The sequence below is a fragment of the Musca vetustissima genome, unplaced genomic scaffold, assembly GCF_032173495.1.
Source record: "Musca vetustissima isolate MV318-11 ecotype Yass unplaced genomic scaffold, APGP_CSIRO_Mvet_v1 utg163024, whole genome shotgun sequence".
Taxonomy (NCBI): domain Eukaryota; kingdom Metazoa; phylum Arthropoda; class Insecta; order Diptera; family Muscidae; genus Musca; species Musca vetustissima.
Window position 1 is genome coordinate 25,649 of NW_026885239.1, and position 19,783 is coordinate 45,431.

At 34.1% G+C, this 19,783-nt stretch overlaps 1 protein-coding gene across 1 annotated transcript in view; it reads left to right on the forward strand.

Annotated features, from left to right (window-relative positions):
- Positions 1-3,861: 3,861 nt before the first annotated feature.
- Positions 3,862-19,783, forward strand: part of LOC133332380 (uncharacterized) — a 34,345-nt gene continuing 18,423 nt past the window's right edge. Inside the window, exon 1 of the mRNA XM_061540780.1 lies at positions 3,862-3,906. Coding sequence (XP_061396764.1) covers positions 3,862-3,906 — 45 coding nt within the window. The remainder of the gene's footprint in view (positions 3,907-19,783) is intronic.

A 19,783-nucleotide genomic window follows, 5' to 3' on the forward strand; every position in this document is an offset into this window, starting at 1 on the left:
TGGGAAGTCACTTAGAATTTCCCATCAATTGAAGTCTGACATTCAATTATTTATTTCAAATTCATTGATTTATTGAGAATGCCACAGAAACACTTATTGATCACGTGTTTAATTGCCTACACACGAAAAACCTTTGGAATCCCCTGAACAGATTTTTTTTCTAATTGGAAACACCTTGTTGCACAAATTACAAATAATCGCTGGACTACAATTTTATTTATTTTAATTTCAAAAACTACAACTACAAATACAATATTACAGAAGTGCTTGTAATTAACAAGGTTGAAAATCTAGAACAACTAAATATTCCAGTTATTTAGAAGCCCCAAAGCAACAGTTTATGACAAATATTATCTGGTTTTATGACAAATTCATTTCGCTAATCTCAAACCACAAAAATATGGCTCATATGTGTAATTACAAAATACGTTTACAATTTCAATTAAAAAATTCTGAGTGATTAACACGAACGAACAGTTGTAAAAAACTCCCCTAATTCCAGAAAGGAATCTAGCGGAAATATTACATAGAAAAAAATTCCAATAAGAATGTGTCACATGTTTCTTTGTTTGTAGGGTGCAAAAAAAATAGTTTATAACCATACACTCCCCCCCCCCCCCCCCCCAAATTTTAGGCCAATCAAAATGATTCATTTGAATTTAAAAAAAAAAACCATTTTGAAACCAAAAAATGTGAAAAAAATACAAAAAAAAATCCCCTCATAAAATTTAATAATTTTCATAAAGGAAATAACGGATTAATTTATTTAATAAAGACTGTCAAATTTAGCATATTTATGTAGACTGCGTCCAATACCCGTCCGTATATAATTAACACAATTTTTGTGTTTTTTTTAATTTTGTATTATTACTTAATTTCATTCAATACCTAAAATAGATGCTAATTTGTGCAAATTAAATTCGCCAAAAATAAATATTTGTTTTTTTTCTGTTCTGCAGTTAAACGTTTTGAATTGGGAAAGAGTAAACAAATGACAAAAAATATGACTTGTTATGATAAAACATGATTAGGCATGCGCAAATAACAATTAGAAGGTCTTTATATGGGTAAAAGACATTCGAAACCAGTAAGGAAAGTTCAAAAGTCGGACGGGGCCGACTATATGATACCCTTCACCACTTTGGGTACATACAAGAGATGTTCGGAATCGAATCGGACGAAATTAAATGTGCTATCTATTGAAAAACCCCATAAACATACCATTTTGAAATCAATGAAAAATTAAATGTCAAGCGGGCCGACTTGGATACTTTGGTGCACCATCTATATGAAATCGCTTAAAATTATGTATGGGGACTATATATAAACACATGGACCTAACTGGGCAACCGTTGCATACACCATTTGTTTCTGGTTATCATTCTATTTTCAATTTAATACCCCCTGCTTAATTTCGTGTGAATCGAACAAACATAGGCCCTTCGGTGCACCATTTACATCAAATCGAAGAAAATATATATAAGACCTATATCAAAATCTGAACCGATTTCAACAAACCTTATCACACATCATTTTTACCTCAATTACATTCGCTATGCAAGATTTTGCTCAGTCGGACAAATATTGGGAGTTTGGTGCATCATTCACATAAAATCGGACGAAACTATGTATGGGAGCTATATCTAAATCTGAACCGATTCCAACAAAACTTCGCAGACATCAATCTGAAACTAATTCAATACTCTGTGCAAAATTTTGTCTCAATCCAATCAATTTTGGGAGTTTGATGCATCATTCACATAAAATCGGACGAAACCATATATGGGAGCTATATCTAAATTTGAACCGATTCCAACAAAACTTCGCAGACATCAATCTGGACCTGATTCAGTGCGCTGTGCAAAATTTTGTCCCAATCGTAGTTTGGTGCATCACTCACCAAAAATCGGAAGAAACTATATATAGGAGCTATATCTAAATCTGAACCGATTTTAACAAAACTTCGCAGACATCAATCCGGACCTAATTCAGTACTCTGTGCAAAATGTTGTCTCAATCGAATCAATGTTGGGAGTTTGGTGCATCATTTACAAAGAATCGGACGAAACTATATATGAGAGCTATATCTAAATCTGAACCGATTATAACAAAACTTCGCAGACATCAATCTGGACCTAATTCAGTGCGTTGTGCAGAATTTTGTCCCAATCGGACAAATAGTGGGAGTTTGGTGCATCATTCACAAAAAATTAGTCGAAACTATATATATATAGCTATATCTAAATCTGAACCGATGTTAACAAAACTTCGCAGACATCAGTCCGGACCTAATTCAGTACTCTGTGCACAATTTTGTCTCAATCAAATCAATATTGGGAGTTTGGTGCATCATTTACAAAAAATCGGACAAACTATATGGGAGCTATATCTAAATCTGGACCGATTCCAACAAAACTTCGCAGACATCAATCTGGACCTAATTCAGTGCACTGAGCTAAATTTTGTCCCAATTGGACAAATATTGGTAGTTTGGTGCACCATTAACATAAAATCGCACGAAACTATATAGTGAGATATATCTAAATCTGAACCGATTCCAACAAAACTACGCATACATAAGTGTGGACTTGATTCAGTGCTCTGTGTAAAATTTTGTCTCAATCGGACAAACATTGGGAGTTTGGTGCATCATTTACATAAAATTGGACGAAACTATATATGAGAGCTATATCTAAATCTGAACCGTTTTGTGCCAAATTTCGTCCAAATCGGATGATAAATGCGACCTGTAAATGCGACTCAAAAAGTGATTCTATGCATATTCTCAAAAGGAACCATGGGTCTATCTCGATTCCTTTTACCTGTTACAAACATATGCACAAAGACATAATACCCTGTACCACAGTGTGGTGAAGGGTATAAAAAGGACTTTAAAACAACCAGTATTTTCAAAAGATTCACTGGAAATGGAATTTTTTTTAAAAGGCGTGGATTTTTAAAAGAGTTAAGAAAGTTAAGTGTGGTGACAAAATTTGTATTCTATAGCGTATATATTTGCCCATGAAGAACAAAGACCCGATAAGTTGATAGCATATCCCAGAGGATTGGTTGACCTTTAAATTGATACCAATTATATCTTATGTATTCAGATGTGGGAGTTACACTTAACTATTTACAGGTGCTTACGTACTGAGATATTATTTAGTAACCCATTACCACACTGGAGGGCGGAAATATAGAGCTGATCGCTTTGAAATGTTCCATTAGGTTCCAGTAGTGGTTAAGGACACGACTATAATTTTCGGTGATGATCAGATAATAATTTTGGTATGAAGTGGACCGAAAATGTATTTTTTTCGAGTCGATCTATAGGCCACAATTATAAACCGAACATCACAACACAACCCACGGACTGTTCTGAATATTAGTAATATTCGGAAAATATGTCAGGGTAAGGAAGAGGTGCTGTTGACCTCTAATCGGGCAAGAGGGTGCAACTATCACGAAATATTGCAAGGCTCGGAATAATAATCCGCAGACAGTTAGATTATACTGCTCCGCTCACTGGTTTTTATATGGTTCGATATTTGTGATCCCATTTAGTTATTTTTTTTAATAATTTGACAATTATTTTTACATTGTCCACAAATTTTGTAATTCCTTTCAACTGATGATAAAATTACAGAATATTATTTGCAATTTCAAACATTTAAATTTAAATTTTTTATAATCAAAATTTACATCATACGATTCGAGTCCATCCTCTTTATCATGATATGGTTTTAAGGTTATTATTTGTTTCAAGCCTTACGGCCAGTAACGTTACACAACTGCTGGTCAAAATGTATGTCACAGAGATGTCAAAAACACCATCTGGCACTTGAGTTTGTTCTCGACGCAATGAATGACATGTGGGGTGGTGGTGGTGTCGGTGTTGGGCAACAGGTATGGGCCGTTGATACTTTGAGCCTTTCATAATAGTACATGTAGCTTGCAACCACTTATACACACAAGGGCCAATGTGTGCGTGTGTGTCTGTGCGATTGCCTGATAAACAAAAGCTTTTTATGACTCTTTATTAAAAATTTGTTATCGACAACAGATTGAACTGTATTTAAAGGGAGTGTTGATGTTTGATTATTTGGAATGGTTAAATTTTCCATGTTTCAAGGAAATGTATTTTTTGTGGAATATTCGATAATTTTATAATGGTGTGAAATTAAAGCCATTAGTTGATTGGACGCATTAAAGTATCACATCATTTCAACAAACTACATTCTTTACAAATTACTGTACAGAGTGGCAGTAGTGGCATAGCTCCCCCCTCCCCCAACCCTTTCAATTTCCCCATCAACATAATTATGAAGTAGCCTATTTAAATGTCATGTCAAAATAACAACAACAACAACCTCCTCCTCATCATCATCGTGGTAATGAAGTGCCTTCGATGAGACTAATAGTTTTATGGGCTTATTAAGTGTTTCGTAATATTTCAAGTGGTTTTAGGGGAAACTACTACTGAATATTTTTTTTTTTTGAACGAGAATTAAAAAAAAAATCGAAATTTAAAATAAGTTACTTCAAATTTAAAGAAAATAAAAACTTGGTTATGAAACATTTTAAAAGGGTAGAAATTAAAAGTATTTAAATCAATACGGATTTAATAAATTTCAATACGATGTGTTTTGGTTTAAAGCGAAAATTCTTAATCACATTATTATAGCTTTCTTTGTAACTGCAAATAAAGCAAATCATTTTTTAAAATTGGATCTTCAAATAAACTCCACTCAACTGAAAAATTCCACTCACTCACATACCCAAATTATCTGTTCAGAATATTCTTAGAATTTTGGTTCCAAAACCATCAATATCGTAAAAAATATATTTCAGAGTAATTTCTTCTTTTAATATGAGTTATGGAAATTTTCTATATTTTTGGGAAGAAATTTGTAAGCCAAAAATGCATTTGACGTAGCTGCCGATACAATTCTCGGAAATGAATTGTGGATTTTTTCTGAAATATATGAAAACGTGGGTTTATAAAATAATATTATGAAGGACTATAAAAGAGTGGATTTTCTAAAAAATATATATTTTTAAGGATTAATTAATTTTTGAGGACACAAGCGTGGATTAAAAATATTCCAAGCGTGGATTTTTCTAAAAAAATATTTCAAGCGTGGATTAAAAAAAATACAAGTGATACGATTTACAAAAACTACCACGCGAACTAAAAAAAATAAAACTTTCAAGCGTGGATTTAAAAAATATTTCAAGCGGGGATTAAAAAAAAAATAAATTTTCATTGATTTTTTTCATGATTTTTTCTTGTACAAAAATTTAGCGTGGCCAAAAGATATTTCAAGCTCACTTTTTATACATACACACATTTTACAAAATATTTAGCGTGGATTTAAAAATATATCTCAAGCGTGGCTTTTCTAGAAAATATATATTTTTAAGGATTAATTAATTTTTGAGGACACCGATTAAATAAATATTTGGGATTTGTGTTGTGTCGGTTTTCAATTGTGGATTAAAAAAAAAATAAAACTTTCAGCGTGGATTTAAAAAAACACGGGGATTAAAAAAAAAAAAACAGTGAAGGAAAATATTTAAAGCGTGGATTTGGAAAAAAAAAATATTTCAAGCGTTGATTTTTTTCATATGATATTTCACCACTTTGAAAAAAATATATTGTACATGTCGAAATCTAAGTCGATTTTCCCGAAACTCACCACTCATCATTCTAGACTCAATTCAGTACCCTATACCAAATTTCGTGCAAATCGAAGCATATAACGGAACTTTGGTGCACTATTTACCTAAAATCGGACGAAAATATATATTTGAGCTATATCTAAATCTGAACCGATTTTCACAAAATTTAACACACATCGTTCTAGAATTAATTGAGTACGCTATGCCAAATTTCGTGCAAAAATATATATAGAGACTTTGGTACAAAAAATATTTACCTTAAATCGGACGAAAATATATATGGGAGCTATATCCAAATTTGAACTGATTTTCAAAAAATTTGACACACATAAAATATTCTAGACCTAATTTTTTCATTACACTGTGCCAAATTTCGTGCAAATCGTGGATTTTTTTTCAAATGATATTTAAGGACTTTGGTACACCACTGATATTTATATCGTGGATTTAAAAAAATATTTTAAGTGCCTATTAACAAAAAATAAAATAATTCAAGCGTGAATTTAAAGAAAAAATATTTTAAGCGCGAATTAAAAAATTAAATATTTCAAGCGTGGATTTAAAAAAAAATATTTCAAGCGCGGATTAAAAAAATAAAATATTTTAAGCGCGGATTAAAAAATCAAATATTTCAAGCGTGGATTTAAAAAAATATTTCAAGCGGGGATTAAAAAAAAATAAAATAAATTTAAGAATATATAAAAAAAAAATATTGCAAACGTGGATTTTTTTTAAAGAATATTTTAAGCGTGGATTAAAAAAATATTTGAAGCGTTTATTTTTTTAAAAACCGTGGATTAAAAAAATAAAGTGTGGTTTTTAAAAAAGTATTCAAAAGATATATCTAAGGAGTATTTTTAAGCACAAGCGTAGTATAGGTGACGGGGCCGACCATATGATACCCTACACAACATCCACGAAAATCTAACTTTGTGTGGTTCTTTATTTTGAGCTTGAGCAATATTTCGCGATATTTGCAACATCTTGACCGGCTAAAGGTCAGTCAATATTACTAATATCCAGTACAGCCCTTCTTAATACTTGTCCAGATTCCCTTCACCGTGGGTTGTGTTGTGTCGGCTTTCAATTGTGGCCTACAGATCGACTCGAAAAAAAATTAAGTTTTCGGCCCACTTCATCCCAAAATTATTATCTGATCATCACCGAAAATTGTAGGCGTTGTCCTTGACCATACCTGGATCCTCTTGGAAAATTCGAAACCGATCAGCGCTATATTTCTGCCCTCTATTGTGGTTATGGGTTACTAAATAATATATGAATACTTGAACACCTGTAAATATTTAAGTGTAACTCCCACATCCGAGTACATACGACATTATAATTGGTATCAAATTTAAGGTCAACGTCTCCTCTTGGATATATTGACAACTTTTTGGGTCTATGTTCTTCAGGGGTAAATCTATACGCCATAGAATGCAAATTTTGTCATTTTTCACACAAAAATCAGGGTCCATTTGACCCGCTAAATATTGACGGATCTTTATCAAATCAGGCATGCTTTTCCTTTGGCCCGATCCCCTTCTCCATGTAAAATTTCGCAATCTTCGGGCCATAATTGCGATCTCTGGAGCGACAAAAAAAAGCAAGAATTAAGTATTTGGTGCATTTCATCCCCTAAATATTAACCGATCTTTACCAAAAACAATAGGGGTCTTCACTGGCCTGAACCCATCCTACAAGCAAAATTCCGCGACGATTGGTCCATAACATATACATATATAGAGGTCCACATTATAACATCTTTGGTATCACATTCGTTTTTTTGTTTTTATACCCTTCACCATATTGGAATTGGGAAAAATCGGTTCAGATTTATATATAGCTCCCATATATATTTTAGTCCGATTTAAGGTAAATGGTGTACCAAAGTCCCTAAATATCTTTAGATTTGCATGAAATTTGGCACAGCGTACTAAATTAAGTCAAGAATGATGTGTGTTAAGTTTTGTGAAAATCGGTTCAGATTTGGATATAGCTCTCATATATATCTTCGTCCGATTTAAGGTAAATGGTGTACCAATGTCCCTATATATCTTTGGATTTGCACGAAATTTGGCATAGTGTACTGCATTGAGTCTAGAATGATGTGTGCAAAGTTTCGTGAAAATCGGTTCAGATTTAGATATAGCTCCTATATATAGTTTCGCCCGATTTTAGGTAAATGGTGCACCAAAGTCCCTGAAAATCGTTCGAATTGTACGAAATTTGTCATAGCGTACTGAATTAAGTCTAGAATGACGTGTGCTAAGTTTCGAGAAAATCGGTCCAGATTTACATATAGCCCCCATATATAGCTTCGTCCGATTTTATGTAATTGGTGCACCTAAGTTCCAATATATATTTTGATTTGCACAAATTTTGGTATAGGGTACTGAATTAAGTCTAGAATAATGTTGCTAAGCATCGTGCAAATATCAATAGCTAGGCCGATTGACATAACGTACTGAAGTTATATAAATTAGTCTCTGGCAAGTTTCCCTGAAATCAGTTCATATATTGAAATATAACAAAATGCGACGTCTGTACCTAAATATGTAGAATATACCCAAAGTTGGAAGGATATCATAAAGTCGGCCCAGTCCGACTTTACTAATTTCCTTACTGGTTTCTATTGGAAATGTATGTCTTCTTATAGAATATTTTTCTTTGTAATTTTTCTATGGAATATTTTGCTTTCTTTTCATGGCTTTGTGAAAGGATCACCACACGCACTTGTTTCTTAAGTCTTTTGTTTTATTTGAAGTGGTAAACAAGATCAATGGGTAATTTTTATTTTTTTCCATTATTAAAGTTTCATTTTCTTTTCTGCAAATTTATAATCACAAGATACGCAACATACGTCATACAAATTGTTTGGGTTTCCCCCATTAAAAGAAATAAAACTGTAATAAAATTGTAAATAATCTATCATTGGTCATGCGTTGCCAAGAAGTACATGACGTGGAACCTGTTTCCCAAGAGCAGAAAACCCCCTCAACAGTGATTTGAGCTTGCGTCAAGCGATGCAGAACAACGACAAAACATGCGTCAAATTCGCTTGAACTTTTGAACGGCGTCAAAGGAAGACAAGAATAAAAAAAGAAATGAAACCAAAAACCGAATAACAGGGGTATTTCCCAAAGCAACTATCAGTTCTGATCTTGTTGTTGTTGTTGTTGTGCTTAACATAACAGATAAAGTTGTCATGTTGCTAACAGATGTGTGAGGTGCGTGAAATAGATACTGGTTTTAGAACTTTTTAATCGGAACCATCGAATTGACGCAGATTTTGTTGTGTAAACAAAAAATAAATAAATAAATTCCACTTTGTTGGGGGATATTTCTATTTGATGTGATTTGTCATTTCATCTACGAAGCTAATAACTCTGTGGTTTTTCCTACGAAAAATTTGTGTTCTGGAAATATTTTTAAATATTAATTAAGCCAGCAATCAGAATAATTTTTACCCCCAACCTTCCGTTAATTTGAAATCGATCGATGATGGTGATGCTGATACGAATCAGTGCAAGTATCAGCTGGAGATCAGTTCAATAAACTCATGGCCCTGTCGGGTCATACCCCTAAGAACGTATTTTCCGTTTGTCATTGTTAAAATTAACCAACCAGTCGTTATGGACAACATATTTTGTTGGTGTAGTGGTTGCTATTGTTGGCTATCACCAACAATAGAATTACAGTATATAATAAATAATAAGAAGAATAATTTTAATTTTTGTTAACATTTATTTTGATTCACATTAAATTATGAGATTTAGAAATAAGGAATTAAAAATATATATTTTTGAAAAAAGTATTGTATTTTATATACCCTACACAACTATGTTGTCTGGGTATTACAACTTTGTGCAGCCTCAAGAGTTTGCAACACCGCGAAATATTGATCCTAGACCCACCTTTAAGTATACCGATCGTCATACCGCGACTAGCTGAGTCGATCTAGACATGTGCGTCCGTCGTCCGTCCGTCTGTCCATTATAATTTGTAAACACGATACAGGCCACAGTTATGGACCAATCGTCACGAAATTTTGCTTGTAGGATGGGTTCAGGCCAGTGAAGACCCTATTGTTTTTGGTAAAGATCGGTTAATATTTAGGGGATGAAATGGACCAAATACTTAATTTTTGTCGGTTTTTCTGGTCGCTTCAGAGGCTGCAATTATGGCCCAAGCATCGCGAATTTTTACATGGAGAAGGGGATTGGGCCAAAAAATAAGCTTGCCTGTTTTGATAAAGATTGGTCAATATTTATCTGGTTTAATTGACCCTGAGTTTTGTCTGAAAAATGGCAAAATTTGTATTCTACAGCGTTTATATTTACTCCTAAAGGACATGGAACCGAGAAGTTGATATTTCCAAGAGGAGTGATTGCCTTTAAATTGATACCAATTATATGTCGTATGTACTCTGATGTGGGAGTTACATGTAAATATTTACAGGTGCTTACGTATTCAAATATTACTTAATAAACCATTATCACTAAAGGGCGGAAATATAGCGCGGATCGCTTGAAATGTTCTATGAGGTTCCAGTTATGGCACAACGCCTATAATTTTCGCTGATGATCAGATAATAATTTTGGGATGAAGTGGACCGAAAACTTATTTTTTGTGTTTTTTTCGAGTCGATCTATAGGCTACAATTATAAGCCGAACATCACAACACAACCCGCGGTGAATGGAATATGGATAAGTAATTAGAAGGACTATACTGAATATTGGTAATATTCGGAAAATATGTCAGTGTAAGGAAGAGTTGCTGTTGGCCTCTAATCGGGCCAGGATCGGAATAAAAATCCGCAAAAAGACAGTGTTATTGTGTAGGGTATTATATGGTCGGCCCCGTCCGAATATACTGCTCCGCTCACTGGTTTAATTTTTTATGCTTTCTTAGTAACTGGAGAAATAATTTTTAAAAGCATTCACACTTCCTAAATCTTTGAATAATAATTTTGAAATAATCCAAGCTTTGATGGTTGATAAAAAATTATTAAAACCAGTGAGCGGAGCAGTATAGTCGGACGGGCCGACCATATGATACCCTACACAACTACCACTAAAACCTAACCTTCTGCGGTTCTATATTCCGAGCCCAGGCAATATTTCGCGATATTTGCACCCTCTTGACCGACTAGAGGTTAACAAATATTACTTCTAATTACCTGTCCAGATTCCTCTCACCGTGGGTTGTGTTGTTATGTTCGGCTTTCAACTGTGACCTATAGAACGACTCGAAAAAAAAATAAGTTTTCGGTTCACTTCATCCCATAAGTATACTCTGATCACCACGAAACATTTTTGGCGTTGTCCTTGACCATACCTGGATCCTCATGGAAAAATTCCAAGCGATCAACGCTATATTTCCGCCCTCTAGTGTGGTAATGGGTTACTAAATAATATATGAATATGTAAGCACCTGTAAATATTTAAGTGTAACTCCCACATCCGAGTACATACGACAATATAATTGGTATCAATTTAAAGGTCAACCACTCCCCCTGGACATACTATCAACATCTCGGGTCTATATCCTTCAGGAGTAAATATATACGCTATAGAATACAAATTTTGTCATTTTTCACCCGCTAAATATTGGCCGATCTTTATCAAAACAGGCATGCTTATTCTTTAGCCCATCGCGTTCTCCATGTAAAATTTCGCGATGTTTGGGTCATAATTGCGGTCTCTGGAGCGACTAAACAATCAGACAAAAATAAAGTTTTTGGTCCTTTTCATCCGCTAAATATTAACCGATTTTTACAAAAAACAATAGGGGTCTTCTTTGGGCAGAATCCATCCTACATGCAAAATATCGTGAAGATTGGTCCATAACTGTGGCTTGTATCGTGTTTACAAATTATAATCGACAGACGGACGGACACACATGTCTAGATCGACTCAGCTAGTCGAGATATGACGATCGGTATACTTAAAGGTGGGTCTAGGACCAATATTTCACGGCGTTACAAACTCTTGGGGCTGCACAAAGTTATAATACACTGACAACATAGTTGTGTAGGGTATAAAAATAAAAATCGGATTTTTTTTTTAATTCCAAGCCTTATTGACTGTTTAAACATTGTTGCCTTGTTGTGGATGAAAAATAATTAAAAAAATCAAAACCAAAAAAAATCCTTATTTTAGCAATGAGTCAAAATCCATGTCCATTGACTTATTTTGTGTTGCTATAAAAATATGTCAATCATTGTTTTTAAATAATCATTCATTCCATTCTATAATTAGGAAAAATCCCAACCCTCTTTATACCACACTGTGGTACAGGGTATTATGTCTTTATCCATATGTTTGTAACAGGCAAAAAGAATAGAGATAGACCCATGGTTCTTTTTGAGAATATGCATGGAATCACTTTCAGAGTCGATTTACGCATGTCCGTTTGCCCGTCAGCCCATCTGTCCGTCCATCCATGTATTTTTGTTAATAAAGTATAAGTCGCATTTATGATCCGAATTGGATTAAATTTGGCATAGTTCACTTATTTGGCCCAAGGACGAACTCTATTGAAATTGTGAAAATCGGTTCAGATTTAGATACAGCTCCCATATATATTTTCGTCCGATTTTAGGTGAATGATGCACCAAACTCCCAATATTTGTCCGATTGGGTCAAAATTTTGCACAAAGTACTGAATTAGGTCCAGACTGATGTCTGCGAAGTTTTGATAAAATCGGTTCAGACTTAGATATAGCTCCCATATATAGTTTCGTCCGATTTTTTGTGAATGATGCACGAAACTTCCAATATTTGTCCGATTGGGTCAAAATTTTGCACAGAGAACTGAATTAGGTCCAAATTCATGTCTGCGAAGTTTTGTTAAAATTGGTTCAGATTAAAATATAGCTCTCATATAGTTTCGTCCGATTTTTTGTGAATGATACACAAAACTCCCAGTATTTGTCCGATTGAGACAAAATTTTGCCTAGAGTACTGAATTAGGTCCAGACTAATGTTTGCGAAATTTTGATAAAATCGGTTCAGATTTAGATATAGCTATCATATATAGTTTCGTCCAATTTTAGGTGAATGATGCATCAAACTCCAAATATTTGTCCGATTGGGACAAAATTCTGCACAGATTACTGAATTAGGTCCGAAGTGTTGATAAAATCGGTTCAGCTTTAGATATAGCTCCCACATATAGCCTCGTTCGATTTTTTTGTGAATGATACACACAACTCCCAATATTTGTTCCATACATAATTTTACTCAACTTCATACAAATGATACACCAAAGAATCCAAGTCAGCCCGTTTGACATGCAAGTTTTCATTGATTTCAGAACGATTCAAATATCTAGATAGCATACTTAGCACACTTAATTTCGTCCGATTCCATCTTAATGGTCCTCCAAAGATTCTATGTGTGTTCTATCTATAGGATATTGTATATATTAACATCTCCTTATGTACCCCATGTGGTAAAGGGTATCATATAGTCGACCCCGTCCGACTTTTGAACTTTCCTTACTGGGTTTTATTATGCTGTCAAATGGGTTCATAAAATTCCGTTACCACTAACTAATTAAAATATGACGTATGAAGCTTTCAATTTCAATTTGCTTAATGTGTCATATTCAGGTCAGTTAAATTATTTGAAAAAAAAAATTAAATCCTTTGTGTAATAAAGCATTCGGAAATTAATCATACTCAAAACGAATGAATCAATTTTCACTTCACTTCATTAATCAAAATTAAATTGGGATGTTTTTGTTTTTTATTTAATTATTCAAAAAATTCCTAATATTGGTTATTTGAAAATATTCCACAATAAATATTTTTTTGAAACTACGTTTTAATTTTTGTGGCTAACAATTTAATAATTGTTTTAAAAATACTTTTTTTGAAACTAAACAAATCTTAAAATTGTGGGTCAATTCTTTTGAAAGTTGAAAAAAATATCCAACATTTTAATCGTTGGGTTTTAAATTTTGTGGTTATGAAACGAATTATATTAGAAATAGGAAAATCCAAAATGGCAAAGATTCAAAACAATTTATTTTATAAATGAAAAGTTAAAAAATTATTTAAAAACTTTCCAAAGCGTATATCCATACTAATAAAAGAGTAATGTGATTGACTGACTGACTGGCTGATTTAACTATTCATCAACGCCCAGACGAAACGGCTGAAGCTAGGTTAGGTTAGGGATGTACGGCTGTTGTAACAACCGTCCACTCGGAAACTATGTCCATTGTGATCATCCTTTATGTATAGGTGTACCTATAAAGAGAAAGAAGAAAATATAGTGGAAGAGTAGAGAGAGAGATAGTCAGAACGGCTGAAGCTAGAATCTTGAAATTTTGGGTGAGGGTCACTCTTGGTCCAAAGGTGACACATAAGGCTGGGTTTTTGGAAATTCGCACTAGAACGGTACGAAAAGTACTAAATGCGAACCGGTAGAGCTAGAACTCTTAAATTTTAAATGAGGTTTACTGACGGAATGCAGAATAGATATAACAAAGGGTTTTTAGGACATTCGAACTATAAGTGTGCGAAAAGTACTACAATGTATTAAATTTTGTAGCATGTGAATGGATAGAGCTAAAAACTTGAAATTTGGAATGCGAATTAGTTGGGAAGTATGGTCGATATAAGGAGATGGTTATAAAAGCGTGTACTCATGTGTACGACAAGTACTATATGGTACTATATTTGGTACAAATTTAATTTATAGGTACAAATCGAGCTGGAATCCTGGAAATTGATATTAACATTACCGTCGGAGTGTAGGATTGGGATATATACGTAGTTTTGGAAATTTTTTACTTAAGTGTACGAAAAGTACTTAATCGTACTGTAATTGGTACAATTTGGATTTGGGTGAACCGATAGAGAGGAAACAATAAAAATTGGAGTCATCATCACTGTAGGGGTGTAGGTTTGGGGTCAAGATTCCGTTTAAGAAATTAATTCTTATGGGTACTAAATCGTACTAAATTTGGTACAATTCGAATTTTAGGTGAACCAATAGAGCTAGCATCATGAAATTTGGAGTCAGAATCACTGTTGAGTTGTAAGATTGATTTATGAAGGACGTTTTGGAAATTGGTAGTACTATGTACTACAATTTCAATTGTGGGTGAACCGATAGAGTTGGAATCCTCAAACTTGGATTTGGGATCACTGTGGGTATGTAGGAAGTTTTGGAAATTGGTACTATTGTGTACTAAATTTAGTATAATTTGAATTGTGGGTGAACCGATAGAGTTGGAATCCGAAAACTTGGATTTAAAATCACTGTCGGGGTGTAAATTTTGGTTAAGTAGGAGGTATTGGAAATTCATACTACTGTGTACTAAATTTGGTACAATTTGAATTGTAAATGAACCGATAGAGTTAGAATCCTGAAACTTAGATTTAGGAGAATTGTCGGGGTGTAGGTTTGGGTTAAGTAGCAAGTTTTGGAAATTCGTACTACTGTGCACTAAATTTGGTACAATTTAAATTGTGGGAAATGAAATGAAATTTGAATTCTGAATCATTGTGGGGGTGTAGGATCGAGTATGCAGGAAGCTTTGTTGGCTGGTTGAGGAGGGTACTTGTGGAAATAATGTGTGCTAAATGGAACTAAATTTGTTTTGGGGTGAACCTTTAGAGCTCGAATCATGAAATTTGGTACTAAATGGTACTCAAATTTAATTTATGGTCGATATTAATGTTTGGATTGCTTTTTCGGACATATGCAGTATTTCCAAATTCGCTAACGAAGTTGCGGGCATATGCTATTATAAAATACAATTTTAAAGGTTCAAAAAATGGCGAATTTAAAAATAATTAAAACCGTACACAACTATGTTGTCAGGGTATAATAGCTTTGTGCAGCTCCAAGAGTTTGTAACACCGCGAAATATTGGTCCTAGGCCCACCTTTAAGTATACCGATCATCATATCTCGACTAGCTGAATCGATCTAGACATGTGTGTCCGTCCGTCCGTCTGTCCATTATAATTTCTAAACACGATACAGGCCACAGTTATGGACCAATCTTCACGAAATTTTGCATGTAGGATGGATTCTGGTCAATGAAGACCCCTATTGTTTTTGATAAAGATCGCTTAATATTTAGGGGATGAAATTGACCAAATACTGCCCGCTCCAGAGGCCGCACTTATGGCCCGAACATCGTGGAATTTTACATGGAGAAGGGGATTGGGCCGAAGAATAAGCTTGCCTGTTTTGATAAAGATCGGTCAATATTTAGCGGGTCAAATGGACCCCGACTTTTGTGTGAAAAATTGCGTATACACTTGCTCCTGAAGGACATATACCCGAGTTGATAGTATATCCAAAATGAGTTGTTGACCTTCAAATTGATACCAATTATGTGGCTGTATGTACTCTGATGTGGGAGTTATACGTAATTAGGTAAATGTGCATAGTATTACTATTAGAGGATGGAATTTTCGCGCTGATGGCTTTTAAATTGTACATGAGGTTCCGATTATGGTCAAGGACGTCACCTATAGTTTTCGGTGGAGTTGAGATTTCATTCAGGGGGTGCAATGAACCGAAAACTTTAATTTTGTCAGATTTTCTAGTCGCTCTAGAGGCAATTATTATATGCAGAACATCACATATTTTACAATGGGAAGGGGATCTGACCAAATACTTAGAGCGGCTGATTAGATGATGACCGGTCAATATTCCGAGGGTCAAATTAAAGCAAAACTTAGAGTGACTAATTTTTTATTTTATGACGTAAAAATTCACTTCAAGAACAGGCTTAGAAAGTGGAGTTGTTGATCTATAATCGGTAAAAATGGTGCAAATATCATGAAATATTGCCCAGTCTCAGAATATAGAAAGGAAAAGAAGGTTTCTTTTCGTGGTAGTTGTGTAGGGTATCATATGGTCGGCCCCGTCCGACTATACTGCTTCGCTCTCTGGTTTTTTTATACCCTTCACCACACTGTGGTACAGGGTATTATGTCTTTGTGCATATGTTTGTAACAGGCAAAAGGAAACGAGATAGACACATAGTTCCTTTTGAGAATATCCATAGAATCACTTTTTAAGTCGATTTATGCATGTCGGTCCGTCCGTCCGTCTGTCCATGTAAAATTGTAAACAAAGTATAGATCGCATTTTTGATTCGAATAGGATGAAATTTGGCACAGCTCATTTATTTGGCCCAAGGACGAACCCTATTGAAATTGGGAAAAATCGGTTCAGATTTAGATATAGCTCCTATATATATTTTCGTCCGATTTTAGATAATTAGTGCACTAAAGCCCCTATATATCCTTCGATTTGCACTCAAATTTGGCATAGCGTACTGAATTAAGTCTAAAAATATGTGTGTTAAATTTCGTGAAAATCGTTTCAGATTTAGATATAGCTCCCATATATATTTTCGTCCGATTTTATGTAAGTGGTACCCCAAAGTCCCTATTTATCTTTCGATTTACATGAAATTTCGCATAGCGTACTGAATTAAGTTTAGAAAGATTTGTGTTAAATATCATGAAAATCGTTTCAGATTTAGATATAGCTCCCATATATATTTTCGTCCGATTTTATGTAAGTGGTACCCCAAAGTCCCTATTTATCTTTCGATTTACATGAAATTTCGCATAGCGTACTGAATTAAGTTTAGAAAGATGTGTGTTAAATATCATGAAAATCGGTTCAGATTTAGATATAGCTCCCATATATATTTTCGTCCGATTTATGTAAATAGTGCACCAAAGCCCCTATATATCCTTCGATGTGCACGAAATTTGGATTTATAAGTAAATGAAGAACTCAAAATGTGGCCGAATGCACAAAACATACTGAAATAAGTGTAACCTAACATGTGACAAGTTTCGATGAAATCGGTTTAGATTTCGATATTTTGCTTTAAATTTATTTATATAATTTTGTCCCATTGTAAGAAGCAACTCTATATCTGATAGGTTGTTGCACAATGACATGTTTAATTTCATTCAAAAATGGGACGCCTGTTACGATTCCCTCTGTTGAATATACCCAAAGTGGTGAAGGGTATCAAATAGTCGGCCCCGTCCGACTTTACTACCTTCCTTACTGGTTAATTTAACAATTTTTGGGTATTGTTCATAAAAATGTCCTGAAAATCGAAAAATAATTTTATGGAAGGCGTGGATTTAAAAAATGTTTTCAACAAACTACAATAAGCGTGAATATTAAAAAAAAATAAATAAAAATTGAATTTTTTTGATTAAATATATTTCAAAACTAGAGTTTATATCAAATTTGTTGTATGAAAATTCAATCGGTCTGTTTGTATGACTGTCACTCCATAGACATAATGCTCTATTGATTGTTTTTGTTTTAAGTTATTTTTTTTGTTGGTTGCTTGTCTATCTATGCCTTCCCCGCATGCAAGCATTCATCCGCAAAGTTCAAGACCAAGGACATTCAAGACAAATTGTATAACTATTTTTTTTTCAAACAATAAAAACAAAACAATTGTTTTTTTTTTTTGTCTAAACCACAGAATAATTTGCATCTCAAGTTGGGTTTGAATTGAAAATAAACAAAAAAAAATCAAATACTTTTTTATTGAAACATAGAATTATGATATTGGCGGCTAAAGATAGAACCGCCATTACCAGCTAATTGTCGAACGATTACATCCCTATAATAAATAAATTACAAACACTCCATCCGTCTAATTGACTAACTGATTGACTGACTGTCTGTCTGTTGGATTGGCAATTTGATATCGATTAGACTACAGTGAGTGCATTATTAGCAACATCGTAGCAGCGGCACATAAATTCAATGTTAACAACATTTACAGAGCCCCGCCAGAACTCCAAGCGATCGAGTGAGCGGTTGTGCCATTGCTAGAATCCGCTTGCAAAATGAAAACAAAAAAAAAAACTAAAAATAAAATTGAAGTATGAATATATATTTATTGTGAAAATCATACCTATAAACAAAACTATGAGCGGGCGTTAAGGTGATTTATGCTATGCGATAACAGAACAGACAATTCGCAAAACAGGTACTTAGAGCAGATTATCTAAAATATGTAAATTGCTATTTAGACTCTATGTCATATTGAATTTAAAATTTCATTTCATGTCATGATGATACCGACCGGTTACGCTAATAATGATGGAAAATTAGATTAAAACCTATTACAATTTACCCCGACCTACTTTTTGGTTTTAAATGTAAAACTTTAAACAGTAATGTGTACAACAAATGCGTACCTGCATATTTTTTCAAGTTCCGACAAAATATGCATTGAAAAAAAACAAATTATTTTTAATTAATAACATATTGCAGATTAATTTTTTTCAACTATTATTTAGGCTTGTTTTTTTTAAGAAATTATTTTTCCTAAAATTCCACAAGGCTTGGATTTTAATAAGCCGAGCTTAAAAAAAAAAATTCCAAGCGCGTCGGTCCTGTCGCATCTCCTCCAATTTGAAAGACCCCATTCCAAGATGTTATTTTCTACTTGGTCTTTCCATCTAATTCGTGGGCTTCCCCTTCTACGGGAACCATCAGTAGGCTCGTTTTTATATGCCTTTTGAGCTGGGATATTTTCATTCATCCGCACAACATGGCCTAGCCACCGTAGTCGCTGCAGCTCAATACGACTGACTATGTCAATATCCGTGTATAAATTGTAAAGCTCGTGGTTCATTCGAGGCCGATATTCACCGTCAATGCATAGATCTTTCGGAGAAATTTTCTCTCAAACACTCCAAGAGCTGCCTCATCTGCTTGCGTAAGTACCCATGCTTCAGATCCATATAACAACACGGGTAGTATCAGCGTCTTGTCAAGTGTGAGTTTGGTCTGACGAGAGGTGGCCTTGTTTCAAAACTGCTTACTTAGACCATTGTAGCATCTGTTGGCTATCACAATCCTTCTCCGAATTACAAAATTGATGTTATTCGTTTTATTTATGGCGTTACCAAAGTATATAAAATCGTTAACTACCTCGAAGTTCCACAGTTGGTCGGAGTCTACTGGACGTCTTGCGCGTTAATACCATCAGCTTGGTCTTCTCGCCGTTTACTGCCAGACCCACTTTAGCAGACTCCTTCTCATTTTGTTCAGAGGTGGCTGTTACCGCTCTC